The 18,082-nt window shown below is 43.9% G+C and overlaps 1 protein-coding gene and 1 pseudogene across 2 annotated transcripts in view; both read left to right on the top strand.

Moving 5' to 3' along the window:
• Positions 1-15,228, top strand: part of CILK1 (ciliogenesis associated kinase 1) — a 57,627-nt gene extending 42,399 nt beyond the window's left edge. Inside the window, exons 8-15 of one of the 2 annotated variants that reach the window (XM_035697354.2) lie at positions 438-605; positions 4,045-4,365; positions 5,813-6,003; positions 6,121-6,269; positions 8,253-8,381; positions 9,424-9,522; positions 10,540-10,662; positions 11,610-15,228. In XM_035697354.2, coding sequence (XP_035553247.1) covers positions 438-605; positions 4,045-4,365; positions 5,813-6,003; positions 6,121-6,269; positions 8,253-8,381; positions 9,424-9,522; positions 10,540-10,662; positions 11,610-11,764 — 1,335 coding nt within the window. In that variant the 3' untranslated portion in view covers positions 11,765-15,228. The remainder of the gene's footprint in view (positions 1-437; positions 606-4,044; positions 4,366-5,812; positions 6,004-6,120; positions 6,270-8,252; positions 8,382-9,423; positions 9,523-10,539; positions 10,663-11,609) is intronic. The other variant, XM_025419035.3, reaches the window with a different exon arrangement.
• Positions 15,229-15,371: 143 nt separating this feature from the next.
• Positions 15,372-17,842, top strand: LOC112641212 (keratin, type II cytoskeletal 8-like; annotated as a pseudogene).
• Positions 17,843-18,082: the final 240 nt, after the last annotated feature.

The following is an 18,082-nucleotide window of genomic DNA, read 5'->3' as shown; positions in this document are numbered from 1 at the left end:
TCTTTACTGGACTTCTCAGCAGGTTTATTTTGAATTATCAAGATGGAGATATTGTAATATGTAGGGTATCACAAATTTATTTAACGGGAAACAAGATGTCTTCTTTCATTTTGTTCCCCCAGAACAATTTCTCATTAGTGGTTTCTTAAACTGTTGTCTCATGGGACGCGATTGGAAGAATACTAATTTGAACTATGTCGTGTTATAGTTTTAAAACAAGTTGGTGGCAAATTCAGTGTTTTCCACTGTTCCCCAGACTTCATGTTCTTTCTAGTGCCTCCCTTAGCATCCCCTGTGTTTTGTCGCACACAGGGCTGCACTGTGAGTATGAGCATGGTAACAACATGATTGCTTTTCCATTATGGGTACATGGGCCGGAATATAAACTATCACAGCAAGTTAGCTAAGCGAGACTTTCTATCTCTTCCTTCTTTTAGACTGACTGGCCTGAAGGCTACCAACTTTCAAGTGCGATGAACTTCCGCTGGCCCCAATGCGTACCCAATAACTTAAAGACCCTGATTCCAAATGCCAGCAGTGAAGCCATTCAACTCCTGAGAGACATGCTCCAGTGGGATCCCAAGAAACGGCCAACAGCTAGTCAGGTTTTCTTCCATTTCCTTCTGTTGGGTGCATTTCTTACGAAGTTCAGGTTCTGAATAATCCCTGTCTCATAGAAGTATTTTATTTGGTATTATGGGTGAAAAATAGTATCAGATGCCACTAATGGTATATTAAATATAAAAACATAAAATAGTTTGAAACTCACTGTATATGTTAAAGGTTTAAACACTATACTTGCTTTGAAAATTGGCATACAGTTCCCATCACCACATATGTAGAAATGAAAATAAGCAGATAGATCTACCTGTCTTTGGAGAATGTTTTCAAATATATTCTGAGTTAAGATTACATAGCAATTTGCCTATAAGGCAGTACTGGTTGTTGAAAGGGAATTTGCAATTATCTTGTAGGGGTGCCTGGGTGGCTCAGTTGGTTAAACGTCTGACTTTGGATCGGGTCATGATCCCAAGAGCCTGAAATTGAGCCCTACTCGGGCTCCCTGCTCAGCAGGGAGTCTGCTTTTCCCTCTGTCATTTCCCCTGGCTTGTTCTCGCTCCCTCTCAGTAAATAAATAGGGGTGCCTGGGTGGTTTGGCGGTTGAGGGTCTGCCTATGGCCCAGGGTGTGATCTCAGAGTCCCAGGATCGAGTCCCACATCGGGCTCCCCTCAGGGAGCCTGCTTCTCTCTCTGTCTATGTCTCTGCCTCTCTCTGTGTATTTCTCATGAATAAATAAATAAAAGAAAGCTTTTATAAATAAATAAATAAAATCAATCTTTAAAAAAAAGAAAATATCTTGTAAAATCCAGCTCACTCATTTTACAGATGACACAGAGAGAACAACAGATAAGATAGAGTTAGGGTGATAACCATCCTTTTTTATAGCACTTAACAGTTTGCAAATATGTTAGTTACCATTTTAACCCTATGAAGATTCTGTGAAATCAGTGTTAACTGTTTTCACTTTATAGTGAGAGTACTGAATCCCAGTAAGTTTAAGCGATTTCCCCTAATCATCCAGAGACTAGTACAGCTAACTACAGTTCAGTGACAAAGATGATAGGTCTCCTGCTTCATACCACCTGTTTTCTCAACCCGCCACCTCCCCCTGCCATCCACTTTGATTTAGATGATAAAATGCGCCCCAAGAGGTGTGGTCATGCTGTGGCTTCAGCCGCTCCCATGCCTCTTGCAGGCCTCCCTCTGCACTAATGTATCTAGATTCTTCTCGGTGGCCTCCTTGGCAGTTAAATAGCTCAGAATGACACAGGTACCAGTTCTAATCAGAGACAATGATTTGGCTAAACAAAAGTGATGGGGACGCTTGAAGATAGGGCTGATGCGATGCTAGAATTTGGGATAACCAGAGAGACAATAATTGGGGGGTAAGGAATTGTAGAAAAGTAGCTTTCCAAAGGCTCAGAGAAGAAAGAGCTATTTGGTGCCACAAGACTTTGGGTGGCCAGGATTGGAAAGCTCTCAGAAGTGCACTTTGGGGGATGAAAATCACAAAAATTCTGAGGGCAAGAGAAAAGCTGTCTGATGAACATTTTTGTAAAGGTTGTACCCAAGAGATGAAAAGAAGAAATTCTGTAGCAAGGAGCCAAGAGAACGATGTGTACTTTTAAGAATGTGTCAGAAAAGCTAAAAATGGCACCAGAGCAGTTTGCAAAAAATGCCTGGAGCTATAGAGACTTTTCAAGGTAGACGCCAGGATCCAGAACCTCCAGAGTCTCCATGTTATCAGTCTCTTACATATAATCATGATAGATGTTCATAGCTATGTCCTGGAGTTATTAAGAAAGGTTATGTTGGGATCCCTGGGTGGCGCAGCGGTTTAGCGTCTGCCTTTGGCCCAGGGCACGATCCTGGAGACCCGGGATCGAATCCCATGTCAGGCTCCCTGCATGGAGCCTGCTTCTCCCTCTGCCTATGTCTCTGCCTCTCTCTCTCTGTCTCTCTCTGTGACTATCATAAATAAATAAAATTTAAAAAAATATTTAAAAAAAAAAAAAAAAAAGAAAGGTTATGTTTGGTAACTTCCATTCAAAAAGGCTGGGGCAGGACGCCTTGGTGGCTCAGGGGTTGAGTGCCTCCAGGGTGTGATCCTGGAGTCCTGGATCGAGTCCTGCATCCAGCTCCCTGCATGGAGCCTGCTTCTCTCTCTGCCTGTGTGTGTGTGTGTGTGTGTGTGTGTGTGTCTCATAAGTAAATAAATAAAATCTTTAAAAAAAAAAAAAAAAAAGGCAGCATGGGTGGCTCAGCGGTTTAGCGCCGCCGCCTTCAGTCCAGGGTGTGATTCCGGAGACCCAGGATCAAGTCCCACATCAGGCTCCCTGCATGGAGCCTGCTTCCTGCTTCTCCCTCAGCCTGTGTCTGTCTGTCTGTCAGTCTCTCTCTCTCTCTCTCTCTCTCTCTCGATCTCTCATGAATAAATAAATAAAATCTTTTTAAAAAAAGCTAGGGGGCAGCCCAAGTTGCTCAGCGGTTTAGCACCGCCTTCAACCCGGGGCCTGATCCTGGAGACCTGGGATCGGGTCCCGCGTTGGGCTCCCCTGCGTGGGGCCTGCTTCTCCCTCTGCCTGTGTCTCTGCCTCTCTCTCTCTCTCTCTGTGTCCCTCATGAATAAATAAATAAAATCTTTAAAAAAAAAAAAAAAAAGCTAGGAAATTCAGGGACTAATTCAGAAAGAATTGTAAACCCTAGCACTTTAAGATTTATTCCTTCACTATCTGGAAAACTGGATTGTTCAGAACAACGAACAAGGTTTGTCAGTTGTTGTTTATAGGCAGGGTTTATCTATATCATGTATTACATTCTTGGCATCCCTAGGGTAAAATGTCTGCTCATTTTACACTTGATTCTCAGAGTCTTCCAGGATTATTGTGTTTGGCTGTCTCTCTATATATTTTTACTTTTTATGAACTGAGGAAATTGGCTCATAAAGGTGAAACATTACATTTAAAACACATAGCAAAAAAGTAAAAATAAAAATAAAATAAAATACATAGCAGACACACCTGGTTGGCTCAGTCGGTTATGTGTCAGACTCTTGATTTCAGCTCAGGTCGTGATCTCAGGGTTGTGGGATCGAGCCCCACTTTGGACTTATGCTCAGCAGGCAGTTGGCTTGAGATTCTCTCTCTCCCTCTCACTCTGCCCACCCCTGCCCCCCCCCCCCAAATAGTGCAGAACAAATAAATTACAAAGCCAGCATCTGTGTTGAGCCAGAATACTTTTCAGAAGTAGCAAAGGTAATAGTAGTGTAACTGGCTGCTTTATCCAAATAATTTTAAGTGTATACATTTTATATTTTAGATCAGGAAAATCATAGAGTATCACACATTCAGTGCTGTTTTCTAGTTGGTTTAGGTTAAGAAAATGTAGTAAACTAGTCCCATGAAATGTGGCTCAGTTAGCCTGATGGTATTAACCTTCCTGGCTAGACTTTTCTCGTAAAGCAGCTCTATGTGTTATTCCAGGCTCTTCGATATCCTTACTTCCAGATTGGGCATCCACTGGGCAGCACCACACAGAGCCTTCAGGATTCAGGAAAAGCACAGAAAGATGTCCTGGAGAAGGCAGGCCCGCCTCCTCACATTAAGCCGGTCCCCCCTGCCCAGCCCCCAACCAAACCACACCCGCGGATTTCATCGAGACAACATCAAGGCAGCCAGGCCCCTCAGCATCTCATATACCCCTACAAAGCAGAGGCTTCCAGGACAGATCACCCAAACCATCTTCCAGAGGACAAGCCAAGCCCATTGCTCTTCCCGTCCCTCCATACCAAGAAGCCTCAGTCGGTAAGGAGTGAAGATTTGCTAGGGAGCCTAGTCTTGCCTGTTCCTCTTCTGACCTCACTTGTTGTGCGAAAGATTTTCAACAATAAGGGTAATAGGGGCACCTGGGTGGCTCTGTTGGTTGAGTATCTGCCTTCCACTCAGGTCTTGATCCCAGAGTCCTGGGATCGAGCCCCATGTCAGGCTCCCTGCTCAGCAGGGAGCCTGTTCCTTCTGCTCCTCCTCCGCCTGCTTATACACTTTCACGCTCTTTCTCTCTTACCAAATAAATAAATAAAATCTTTTAAAAAAATAGAGATAGTAATTGCATCTCCCTGATAATAATTCTTTGGGGGACTAAATGAGTTAATACTTGAAAGAATTTAAAATAGTAGCTGACCCTTCATTAAAATTTGATAAATATTAGTCATTGTTATTATTAATCCCTTTGGACTCAGTTTTTTCATCTATAAAAGGAAGATCATAATGCCTCTCTTTCCCACCAGACCAGGCCAGATCTTTCTCATCTGCTTGGATTGGTGCTCAAAACAATGAGTGTTAGATTCAATAATAACCTGACAAGGGCATCTAGTTACTGGTAGCTTTGTAATGCTGTCAGAGAGTCTGATTTTCTAACAGCTTTATGCAAAGCAGTATTTTTTCTCTCAACTAGTATTCATTCACTGAGGGCCAGCTCCCAACCAACACTGTGAGATACCATGTGAGGTTATAAGAGTGGTGCCTTTAGACTATTTGCTGTACCCCACCCACAACTTTGGAAGCAATATGTTTTTGGAAATCTCCTGTTGTTGCTGATTCTTTAATTAAATAGTATCGAGGTCTACTAAGAAGGCAAAGAAAGCATATTTGCAGTGTTTTCAGTAAAAGAGCAGGATAACTGACATCTGAGCTGTTTTCTCTTGCATTTCTCTTTATGACAGAATAAAGCATGTTAATGATGGATGACAACCTAGCTATCTTCCCTATATGTGAGAGGTACCTTAAGTTTCCTTTTAGGAGCACCTGGGTGGTGCAGTCAGTTAAGCGCCCAACTCTTGATTTCAGCTCAGGTCATGAACTCGGGGTCATGAGGTCAAGCCCAGTGTCAGGCTCTGCACTCAGCATGGAGTCGACTATTTCTCTCTCTCTCTCTCTCTCTCTCTCTGCCTCTACCCCTTCCCTCTCTTCTCTCCCTCTCCTCAAAAAAAAAAAAAAAAAAAATCTATTTAAAAAAAATTCTTTTTAAAAATCATTATCTTATATAACTGAGTGTCCCCATAGGATGCAAACTGATATGATGTGTGCAGGAGAGGTGAGAGACAGGCCTAGGAATTTTCCATGGTTGCATGTTGGGAATGATATGCCCCCGATCCTACTTTTCATCACCAAGAAAGTTTGGAATGGGGATTACCCATGGGTGAGCTTCATTAATGCCAAATATTGCTTTATCCCCCACTTCTTGGATGCACAGAAAATGCTAGCTGGCCTAGAACCCAAAAATGGGGAGATCAAGCCGAAGAGTAGGAGAAGGTGGGGTCTTGTGTCCCGGTCAACAAAGGATTCCGATGACTGGGCTGACTTGGATGACTTGGATTTCAGTCCATCCCTCACCAGGATTGACCTGAAAAACAAGAAGAGACAGAGTGAAGAGACTCTCTGCAGGCAAGTATGCTCCTCAGCTCTGTAAACAGATCGGATCTGGGGTTTGTAGAACAATCTGTACCTCTCTGATGATGTTTTCAGTCTCATGCTGACCTGAGTCACATTCCCTTGATTCAGATTTGAGAGTGTCTTGGACCTGAAGCCCTCTGAGCCTGTGGGTACAGGCAATAGCGCCCCCACCCAGACCTCCTATCAGAGGCGAGACACACCAACCCTGAGATCTGCCGCCAAGCAGCACTACTTGAAGCACTCACGATACTTGCCTGGTAATAGAAATACTTGCCTTTACTTTCATCATTGATAAGAAACCATTTCCCTGGAATCACGTTTTCACAAAGATTCTGTTTTGGAAGGCAAGTGCCAAGGGCCTTCTAGACCTTCAGAACCAGCAGGAGCATCGTAAAAATACTTGCTGAAACCCAGGCCTCACATTTTTATTTTATATAGTTGTCTAAGATAAAAGCATTTTGTAGTGGAAACTGGGTCCAGGGGCCCCCATATCTGCTCCCCACCCCTACTGAGAGGGAGGAACTGGTAAGAGCCAGGCAGCATGCCTGAGGCCCCTGCTCCAGAGCAGGGTTAGGAAAAATTGCCAGTCCTGTGTGCTCTCAGGAGGAGACCAGGGTAGGAGCTCAGTCACACCACCTGGCAGTATTGCAGGGGGTAAGTATAAACGCTGTAGCTTGATGGTTGCACAAGCCTCCTCTCTCCACATCCTCCATATTCCAAGCTTACAGGATGAGCCAACCATCCGTTCACAAATTCATTCAGTGAGTACATATGTACTGAGCATCTGATGTGTGCTAGGGAAATTACGGGGAACACAGCAGCCAAGTGGGACCACGGGCTGCAGTTTTATTACAGTCTATGCAGTGACTTTGTACAGCAGCCTGCAGCTTATAGTCTAGAGGTGGGAGCCAGACCCTAAACAAATAGGAACCAGTAGCTCAGGTGATACGAGATGTTAAGGGCGATAGAAGGCAGGAAGGAGACACAATGATAGATAGAGTGCTCAGGAAGGGCCTCTCTGAGCAAGTGACTCCTGTCTGGGCCACCAAGAAATGTGGAGGAACAAATGAGCAGGACAAACCAGGCAGATGAAGCAGCAAATGGAGAGGCCTAGGAGGCAGGAAAGGGCTTGGTTTGTGAGGGGAAGGGCAGTGGGGCCAGAGTAGCCAGAGTGTGGTAAGAGAGTGATAGATGTACTAGAGCCCTCTTTGGGAGTCTTCTAAGAAATTTGGAATTTATTTCATAGGCAGCAGGAAGCTGTTTCAAAGGCTTTAATTGGAGAGTGTGCTGGGTTCATGTCCCATCTGTGTGATGAGTGGATGAAGGCAGGCTGTAGCTCTCGTAGCCGGTAAGGGAGTGGTGGCTTAGGCTGGGGCTGGGGCCCCAGGACACATGAGGTGGGAGCAGCAGGCCCTGCTGGTATATTGACTCCTCGCCCTTGACGGGCCTCCTGGGATGACCAAGAAAAAGAGAGAGCAAGTGACAGAGCACAGCAGTGGTCCAGGTGTCAGGGGCAGAGATTCGAACTACAGCCACCACAAGTGAAAGGGAACAGGGAGGGAATTAGTTATTTCTTTTCGGCTCTAGGAGCAGAAGGAGGATAAAAGATGAATTCAGTCTTTCAGTTCTGAAAAATAGCTGCAGTGCCTGACATAAATAGGCAAGTGGGCAGTCACGTGGGTAGTTTGGCTCCAGGTCAAGGTGATTGATAAAGATCCAGGCAGCCTTGGGCGTGAGGGAGTCAGCAAGGGTCACCAGTGCAGACCCAAGTCACCAGCACTTAATGGCGCTCATGGTCCAGGTCAGGTGAGAGGATGGATCTGGGGGACAGGATGCAGAGAGGAGAGCAGGGGCCTGCAGAGCTGGCTGGTAGAAGGGGGATGGAGAGGACTTTGGGAAGGTGACAGACAGGCAGTGACCCATGAAGGGATACAGGTAGGAGTGTCCAGGAACACTGACGCCCAGGATACCACCAGAGGGGCCAAGACAGAAGACGTGAGGCAGACCTGTTGGGAGAAGGTCAAGAGACCTCTCTCGGGCTGCCCACCAGTGAGACAGCATACTCAACCCCAGGACGCAAGCTTTCCTCTGCTGTCTATCAGACAACATCACAGCCAGTTTTTGCTCTGTCGAGCTGTAGGAAGCTTGGATGAATAGGGTTCTGTGATGAGCTTACCACTAAAATCTGGTACAAGATGAAATATGTCTTTTGCATTTGAAACTCCTGTCTTCCCTATTAGGAATAAATATAAGAAACGGCATCCTTCCAAATCCAGGCAAGGATTTTATTCCATCTAACCCGTGGTCTAGTTCTGGTTTGTCTGGGAAATCTTCAGGAACAGTATCGGTAATCAGCAAAATAAATTCAGGTGGGTAATGATCATTAACCCCTAAATGACAAGAGGCAAATTCTCTGGATGCTGCAGGGTGGGTCCAGAGAGAAGAGACAAGAGGGTTTTCTAGGGGGGAAGCCCAGGGCCCCTTTATCAGGCCTATGCTCCTGTCTCTTTCTGGGCAGCAGGCCCTGGGTACTCAGCCAGCGACTCCAGGGTCTGCCCTCAGGAGTAGCCAGGGCATCGGGCACCTCTGACTTCCGAGACCCTGCCCTACTGGACCTCCAACCTAGCTCCATCCTAGTGGAGCATTGTAAAATGCCTTGCTCCATCCAGCTCACCCCCTCCTCTGATGACCCAGCTTTAGCCCAGAGCATCGAAAAACCCCCTCCAGTTTGTAGGTGGACAGCTCAGAAGGCACAATGATAGATAGAGTGCCAAAAAAAAAGCGCCTCACTTTTTTTCCCTCATCCTCACTTTTTTAAAAATGAGTAAATGAATTTCATAAGCCTTCCAGGTGGGCTAACCCCATTCCCAGTAGACCAGTTTTCCACATCACTCTCCCCAGACAGGTACCTGCCACCAGCTCAAGGAGTCAAACTTTGCAAATATACATGAAGTCCACTGTTTAGGCCTTCCTACCTTCTCTCTTCCCCTTTCCTTCCCCTGACCATCACCTGATTTGGGTGCTTATTATTTCTCTGCATTCTTAAAAGATTCATGAACCACTTAGTATATTTTTGCATGTTCAAAAATTAATATGAACATAATTCTGGATCTCCACTCATTTTAGTAATTATATTATACTGTAGCAATTAAACATATATGTAAGACACACATAATAAATATTGTATAACATAAGTATATACATATATAATATATATACTGTATCATAATCTATTAGTTTTACTGGACCATAATTTATTTATTCTTCCTTTCTCGATGAGCGTGTAATTTGTGAACAATCTTTGCCATGAGAAAGGGTGCTGAGACGAACCTATTGTTGTGCACCCATGTGAAGGTTTCTCTGGGTATAATGTTAACAGGTTAAAGGGTGTGCTCATCTTTGACTTTACAGATGTTGCCAAATTGCTCTCCAGCAGGGTCTGGGAGTTGTGCTGCATCCTTGATGCCACTTGGTACTGTCAAGATTGCAAAATGTGTGCCGGTCTGATAGGTGTGAGATGGCATCTTATTGTGGTTTAAACTTGCATGTTTACTAATGAGGTTGAGCATCTTTTCTTGTGTTTCTTGACTATATTTTTTCCCCTTTTGTGACTTACGTGTTCAGATTCTCTTCGCATTTTTTTTCATATCTATTCACCAAAAATACAAAATGTGCTCTAGCACAACACAACTCCTCACACATGCTTTGCCACCATGCCTTAAGCAGTTGCCAGGAGCACTGTGTTGTGAAGACATACAATAGCTCTGCCACACATTCCCTCTTTTCCCACCAGATGTATCTTCCATTTGTATAATGGCCCATAATAACATCTTTCATCATTCCGTGTGTACCTTAAGTCTTAATAAGGTTTAGAGATATCCATTCATCCATCCAGAATGTATTGATTACTGCTACATATAAGGCATCCCATTAACCTCCCAGAATACTAGGATGAGTAGCATACAGTTCCGGGCCTTTAAGCACTCTCAATATGAAAGTGTCATAAAAAGTGAATATATTTAGTAGAAGTTATTAATTGTTCTGATGAGAGGCAAGAGCATTTAGTGTAGGATTACTTGTAATAGCTAAATAATTAAGGTCACCTGTGTGCTGTTCAGTAAGAGAATGGTCCAGTGAACTATGGTTTAGCCATATTCTAGAATTTGTATATACTGATATGGAAGGATAACTGTTCTCTGTTATGAAGTGGAAAAAGTGAATTTCAGAACAGGCTAAACCTTTGATTCCGAAAAAGAAAGAAGACCGCAGATTTCCCTTTTCTGGAACCAGGCAACCCTCCAGACTCTGTTCAGGTCAGGCTGCGGGAGCGGCACTGTCTGCTGTCCCTCTTCCCTGTCTTTCCGACAGTGTGGTGTGTAAGAATGCTCTGCTCGCATTTCACTGTTTTTATTGTATTTCCCCCCTAAAAGTAAAAACCTAATTCTTTATTGTTCTGCACCTGTGTAACTATGTTGGTGTTACGTGCACATGTCTTTGTAGTAACGAGCTTTTGCTTTTGTGAATCAGTTGGTTCCGGTTCTACAAGTTCTAGTGGACTGACTGGAAACTATATCCCATCCTTTCTGAAAAAAGAAGTGGGTTCTGCTATGCAGAGAGTACACTTGGCACCTATTCCAGATCCTTCCCCTGGTGAGTTCTATTTTGGATTATTCATGGATCAGTTCATCAAACGGTTATCGAATAACAATTTTGTGCCAGGCATGTTGTAGGCTGAAGACCCACCAGTGAAGGAGAAAGACAAGACTCCCTGTCCCATGAACTTACACTCTGCACAAAATAAGTAAGCCGAATCAAACGCTCACCAGTGCTAAGGAGAATTAAGTAGGCAGGATATAGGCAATGTAGGGGTCGGAGTGTGTATTTTAAAGAAGGTGGCCAGAGAAGACCTAACCACCAAGGAGATGTTGAGTGAAAGTGTGAAGGAGGCGAGAGGGCTAGCCATGTGGTGTGGCTGAGACTGTCCTCAGCACAGGATTCCTAGTGCATGGGCCTGGAGGCAGGATAGGCAGCCATATTCCCGGAAAAGCAGGGAGGCAGATGGCAGGGGTGGTGTGAGTGATGGGAGGGGAGTGGGCAGGAGAGAGAGGTGACAGGAGGCAGGGGTCTATGAGGCCCTGCAGGCCACTGTAAGCTTGCCATCACTGACCGTGAGCGACATAGGAGCCACTGGAGGGTGTCAAGCAGAGGCGTGAGGTGATTTGACTTCTATCTTGCAGCCTCACTCAAGTGCTGGTTGTCACAAGATCGGAAGCAGGGAAACCAACTAGAATTACCCAGGCAGGGAAGAATGGGCCAGGGTGCTAAGAGCTGAGCGGGGCCAGATTCTGAGTATGTTGGGGAGGTAGAGCCAGTAGCATTTGCTGACCAGTGACAAGTGGGCTGTGAAAAAAGAGGCATCAGCAATGACACCAGTATTTTTGACCTGACACTATAAAATGGAAGGGAAGACTATGAGTATCCCACCAGGGCTTCTCCTGAACTCTCGTTTTCTGGTATTTTTGTCGCCCAGATGCATTGATTTGCTTTGTTTGCAGGAGTCCCATATCAATCAGACCCACCTTCCTCTTTAACTGCAGGCTATTCTTCCCTGAAGGCTGTGAGACCTCACCCCGGGCGACCTTTTTTCCACACCCAGCCTAGAAGCACTCCTGGGTTGATGCCACGGCCTCCAGCTGCCCAGCCAGTGCACGGCCGGACGGACTGGGCTTCTAAGTACGCTTCTCGGCGATGACCGGCACAAAGCTTCTGGGCGCAGGGAATAGCAAGACACGGTCCCTCTGCCAGTTGGTGTTCTGCCGGCAGAAAACTTGTGAAGGGTATAAAAGCAGACACTTTATATAGTTATTCTTCTGAACTAAGACATTTCAATATTCTTTAAAAAAATTTTTTTTAAATATTGATTTGAATGCAATACCCTTTTTTTGTACAAAATTATTTTATTCTAAAACTGGGTCCCATTATTTTCTTAAACAGCAGCATTTTGTATATATGGATTATGTTTTAGCATTTTATACGGTCAACTTTGTAATGAACTTTTTAAAAATTAATTGATTTTCCTTTGGGGTTCCAGATAGTATTTTATACAGATTTTTAAAAATGTAATAATATTGATGCAGTATTGCAGCAGGGGTGCAATTGAAGGCTATGTGATAGAAGGTTATTTACTCAATGCGTGCAGGTATTTGTGAAGTGGTTAAATTTTAAATGTGGCACACTGGTACTTCAGGCTTTCTTGGACTAAGCTCAGCACTAGATAAATGAACTTCTGCTTTTCTCAATATTATGATCCTGGTTTGATTTTTTTTGATACCACTGTGCTGTTCTAAAAGTACTATTATGCAATCAGTCTCCCAGATGAAAGAACTCTAAATATTTTTTGAAATTTTGACGACAACCCTTTTTGGTGGTTGGAGATATGCAAATGAACCATTTTATCAGCTATGCCATCGCATCCTATTTTCTCCCATTTTTTCCTTCCATTTTTGAAATCAAACTATGTAAGTACCCACAAAAGGGAAGCTTTTCAAGTCAACAGGTTTTGAACAGAAAGGTCAACACAGTCCGTTAAACTTACATCCCAACCAAGATACATGACCAAAAAGCTGAGTGTCAAAGCAGCAGAAGATTTTCTTTATTGTAATAACTGATTGAATTTTGCATTCAGCTCAGTTCTCCAGGCCTGGCTAGGAACAGACAATGAATAATCTGCCCTAGCCAAATTCTCAGGGCATTTTGGGGAGCAGAAAAAATTTATGGTAGAGGTTCCACTTATCTGGGAAGTCATAGCTACCATGATGTTAGTGTCTATAGTGTGCCACATTTGAACTCTTAACAACTGTAGTTTCTTCACACAGTGGGAACTCTTATTTGTTGGACAGAGGCTGTTCCATTGAGAGGCATGTTTACAGCAATTTTAAAAACGACAAAGCTAGTTTGGAGTCAGAAAAAGACAAAAGGTCCACTTTTTGTCTCTGTAGGGCATGTCTGCCTCCACCTGTGGTTACCTGGAAGGCAAGAGTGAAGGTCTCGGCCAATGAACACGAGACAAACTCCATAGTGTATTGACTCACATTCTCCCAGGCCCCAAGCTACTCTCTTTTGGTTCTGGGTGCCAGGGTATAAGCAAGTTGAGCCATATGAAATTGTCTGTCATTTCTGGAGGTTAAAATGATATATTAAAGTGAACATTGGCACTTTGATAAGATTCAACCCAATAAGTTGGCACATGATTGGTTGGAGGTATTAGTAATGTGTTGCAGCCAGAACAAATTGCCTTGGCTCCCAAAGAGCCCTAATCTAAATCAGGGAGTAATTTTTGCTTTGGAGAATCTGGTTCAAAAATGTACTTGAGCAAGCACTATGATCCCGAGAGGCATGAGAGAAGCACCTAATGGATGTGGATTTGATAGGTAATATTTTCTGTTAACAAACTGGCAGCAAAGCTTCAGAAAACAAATATGTAAATGTAAGCACAACTTGAAGCTGAGTTCACTTCTGTATTATATCCTCAACTCATTATCTAAAGCAACAGAAAATGTGTTTTCAGAGATGAGTCCTTTACTGCAAGTAATATTTATTTTCCCTTTCTGTATTATGTATAAAAAGTAAGTTAATCTGTAACCTTACCCAGCTTGCTGGAAAGCTGGTTTTAAATTGTAAATACCTCTTAGAGAAGCAAATGGATTGTGAATACCATATTCTTGGCACTCTAGCTCGTGTTAAGGTCATGATTTTTTTTTAAATTGAGAAATCTAATCACATGGTTATTACACATTATAAAATTGTTTGCATAATATTTTTGTGGGCCCAAATTTAGAAGATATTTCTGTTTTTGTCCTCTTACTTTTTGCTTTATTTATGAGCAAACGACTTCCCTTAGGAAGCTAAACACATTTATCCATGTGAAAGTTGAGAAGCTGATGTGCAGTTGAGAAAACTGGAAGACTGAAAAAACAATGTAAATTCTAAAGAACCAGCAAAATCCTAGTAAGTTCTCCCTCCCCACTCCCCACCGTAATGGGTAAAGGACAAATGTGTATACACACTGTTTACTATAGAAGGGAATTGTGATCATTTTTTTGTTAAGTGAAAATCAAATGCTACGTGGTGCATATATTTTTTAGTTAATAGAGAATTATAAAATGTACTATAGACACCAAGAGGAATGAGGAGTTTCACTGTATCTATCCATGACTATACCTCATTTCCGGTCAGAAAGCTTTTCAGGATGTCAGGAAATGGTACAGGGATGGCTCCAGTGATAGCGGTGTGCCTTGGGGTACATGTATCAACTGCGAGCCAAGCTGCGTGGGCATAAAAGCTACTCCTGGTGTGATTGTTCATCTTACAGTAAAATTCCATGAATCACTAAGCATTGCTCAGTAAGTAGGAAGAAAATTGATTGTCAAACAGTTTTTTAGAACCCTCTCTTATAGATAGCCTAAAGGACCGTATCCATCTAACAAATTGACACTGCATCATCTTCTGACATTATCAAAAATTGAACACGTTCAAGGTAATGCCTAAGTACAAAGACCGGTACTACTGGAGCTCATGGACACCATCTTTTCTCATGAAGTAGCGTTTCCCTACCATCAAGCCATCGTTTTGTGCCATGTAGGAGAAAAAGAATGCAGGCTGTATGATCCAGCTCAGTGTATGACCAAAAGCAATATGTTTATAAGAAAATGTTTGACATGCTAATTATTTTATATCATTTAAAGCATACTGTAGCAACTCGTTTGTTTAATATATGTGCTTAATTTTTAGAATGATTTTTACAATTTCCAACCAAAGTACTGTATTTTATATAACTTATTGTGAGGACCCTCTCATGGAAACCATTAAGAAGACAAACTAGAGGCAAGCATCACATTAATCTGTATTACCTGTTTCTTATAGACACTGTGCTAATGTGAATTTGAAATGACCCGAGCAGTCTTCTGATCTCAGATATCTTAGTACTGATAGCAGTTTAGTCGCCTGATTCTTACAAGGGAACAACTGAGAATATATTTATTTAAAAAGCAAATATTCAGAATGATGAAAATAGAGGCGGACAGAAAACCACAGACACAAGCCCCTTCTGAAATAAAATATTGCTTTTTGAATAGTTTGTCCTAAGGTGTTTAAAAACGTTAACTTTATGTAAGGAAATTCTACCCTAAATAAAGTGACAGTTAAAGAAAGAAAAAATGATTTGAGTGTTCTGTTTTTGCTCTCATTGTTCTTCCATCAAAAGGTAACAGTGGGGTGCCTGGTGGGCCCAGGTGGTAGAACATGGGACTCCTGATCTCAGGGTTGTAAATTCCAGCCCCACATTGGATATAGAGATTACTTAAAAATAAACTCTTTAACAACAGCAAAAAGATAACATCAGAATTTCCTAATGTGAAATTTTGATATTTTATAACTTCTTAATGGTTGGTATAGTTGTACTGCTATGAAATTGGAAGCATAAGCTTAGAGCAGCAGTTTAAAGAGTTATCTTGCAACCTGGAGACTTTTATTGTTATTTTTATTTTTTTGGAGGCTTTTAAAAAAAATTAGCATCTAGCAAGTTAGGTGACTAGGAATGTTTTAAAAAAGAAAAAGACAGGATGCCTGGGTGGCTCAGCTATTGAGCGTCTGCCTTTGACTCAAGCCGTGATCCCGGAGTCCTGAAATTGAGTCCCACATCAGGCTTCCTGCACTGACCCTGCTTCTCCCTCTGCCTGTGTCTCTGCCTCTCTCTCTGTGTGTGTCTCTCATGAATAAATGAATAAAATCTTTAAAATAATAAAAAGAAAAAAGCAGGTGGAAACAATTTCTTGTTGCTGATTTCATCATGCCTCATGATTAATACCTACCTTCCATGTTTTCAGCTTTTCACAGCATACTCCTGTGTACAATATAAACCTTCAAACCAAACTCATCACTTCATGAATTACATATAGGATTCCATGGGAAATTCACTTCCCAAACATTCTTTGGATCCTTGAAAGACTTTTTTAGGAACACAGTTTACCAAAGGTGTATTGCTGAATCTGTCACATTAGAACACTGCTGCCCTGACTGTGAACTCAATGGCATTTATCTTTTTGGAATCCTGTGCCCAGCCTGCTCCTTCAGAGGGCCTACAGATTTGGGCTCTCACCATCCTTCCTGCTAATAAAATCTGCTGTTGAGTTCTCCCACTTAGAAGCAGCTTCTCGCCTCCTTGAATCTCTATCTGGTTCAGCCTTCTTGCCTCCACTCCAGCCTCCCCCCCCCATGCCCATCAGGGTGACCCAGAAGTCCTACGAGGTGTCTACCTCTGGCCTAGGATCTTCAATAGCAGCTCCTACAGGAGTGCGCCTGGCACATATGTCAGTTCCTCTGCCTTCTCCCAGGTGGGCAGCAGCAGCAGCTTCCAGGGTGGCTTGGACACCAGCAGGAGTGTGGTTGAAGGCTACAGCGGGTCTATGGAGGGCACAACAGCTGTCCTAGTGAATGAGAGCCTGCTGAGTCCCCTAAAGCTGGAGGTGGACCCCAACATCCAGGCCATGGGTACTCAAGGGGTCAAAACCCTTCTCAACAGGTCTGCGTCCTTTATGGACAAGGTATAGACACTGGAGCAGCAGAACAAGATTCTGGAGACCAAGTGGAGCCTCCCGCAGCAGCAGAAAATGGTTCAGAGCGACACGGACAACACATTGGAGAGCTTCACCAACGACTTTGGACCACAGCTGGACACAGCCAGGAGCAGCTGGAGCTCCAGGTGGAGTGAGGCAGTGTGCAGGGGCTGGCGGGGACCAAAGGATAAGCAGGAAGAGACAGAGGAGCGTGCAGAGATGGAGAACGCATCTGTTCTCAGCAGGAAGGCTGTGGGTGAAGTTTACATGAATAAGGCAGAGCTGGAGTCCTGCCTGGTGGTCCTGGCCGGAGAGATGGGCTTCCTCAGGCCGCTGGTCTCTGACACCTCCGCCGTCCTCTCCGCGGACGCCACCTGGCTGAGCTGGAGGCTGCCCTGCAGCGAGCAGAGCAGGACCTGGGGCAGCAGCTGCATGAGCACCGGCAGCTCAGGAATGTCAGGCTGGTCCTGGCCGGAGAGATCACCACCCACCCAAGCTGCTGGAGGCTGGGGAGAGCCAGCTGGAGTGTGGGATGCAGAAGGTGAATATTCATACCAAACTCACCAGCAGCTACTCCAGTGCTGGGCCTGGCCTCAGCTACAACCTGAGCCCCTTCTAGGCCAGCTTCGCCTGTGGTGGGGGCTCCAGCTCCTTCGGCAGTGCCATTTCCACCAAGGCCATGTTTGGTGAAGAAGATGAAGACCTGTGACAGGAGGCTGGTGTCTGAGTCGTCCAATGTGCTAAGGGAACAGCCGCTGTGGTCCCTCCCAGCTTCCCCATCCTGTGCCTGCCATAGACTTTGGGGGAAGAAGCTGTGCAGGGGAGCAGTGGGAACAGAAGACCCACCTAGGGCTCAGCCCCAGTCCTCAGCCTACCCTTCGGGGGAGTCTGCTGCCCTTAGTACTCCCTCTTGCTCATGCCTCAACTAAAACACATGCAGGTGTCTTTTCTAAAATTAAGCCTTGGGGTGTCTGGCTGGCTCAAGTTAGTAGAGCATGCAGCTCTTGATCTCAGACTTGTAAGTTGAAGCCCCAGGCTGGGTGTAGAGATTACTTAAAAATAAAATCAAGGGACGCCTGGGTAACTCCGTGGTTGAGCATCTGCCTATGGCTCCGGGCATTATCCCAGAGTCCTGGGATTGAGTTCCATATCAGGCTTCCTGCTTTTCCCTCTGCCTATGTCTCTATGTCTCTGCCTCTCTCTCTCTCTCTGTGTGTGTGTGTCTCTCATGAATACATAAATAAAATATTTTTAAAAAATCAAATCAAAATAAAATAAGATAATAAAATAAAACAAAATAAAGTTTCACTTGGTTCAAGTCAGTATAGCTTGGGACTTTTGATCTTGGGGTTGTAAGTTAGGGTCCGAGGTTGGGTGCAGAGATTACTTAAAATCTAAATGAAATAAATAAAGTCTCAGTTGGTTCAACCAGAAACAAATCAACAAAAATAAAACTC

The sequence above is a fragment of the Canis lupus genome, chromosome 12, assembly GCF_003254725.2.
Source record: "Canis lupus dingo isolate Sandy chromosome 12, ASM325472v2, whole genome shotgun sequence".
Taxonomy (NCBI): domain Eukaryota; kingdom Metazoa; phylum Chordata; class Mammalia; order Carnivora; family Canidae; genus Canis; species Canis lupus.
The sequence above is the reverse complement of the archived record's forward strand: the minus strand, read 5'-3'. Positions and strand labels throughout refer to the sequence as shown.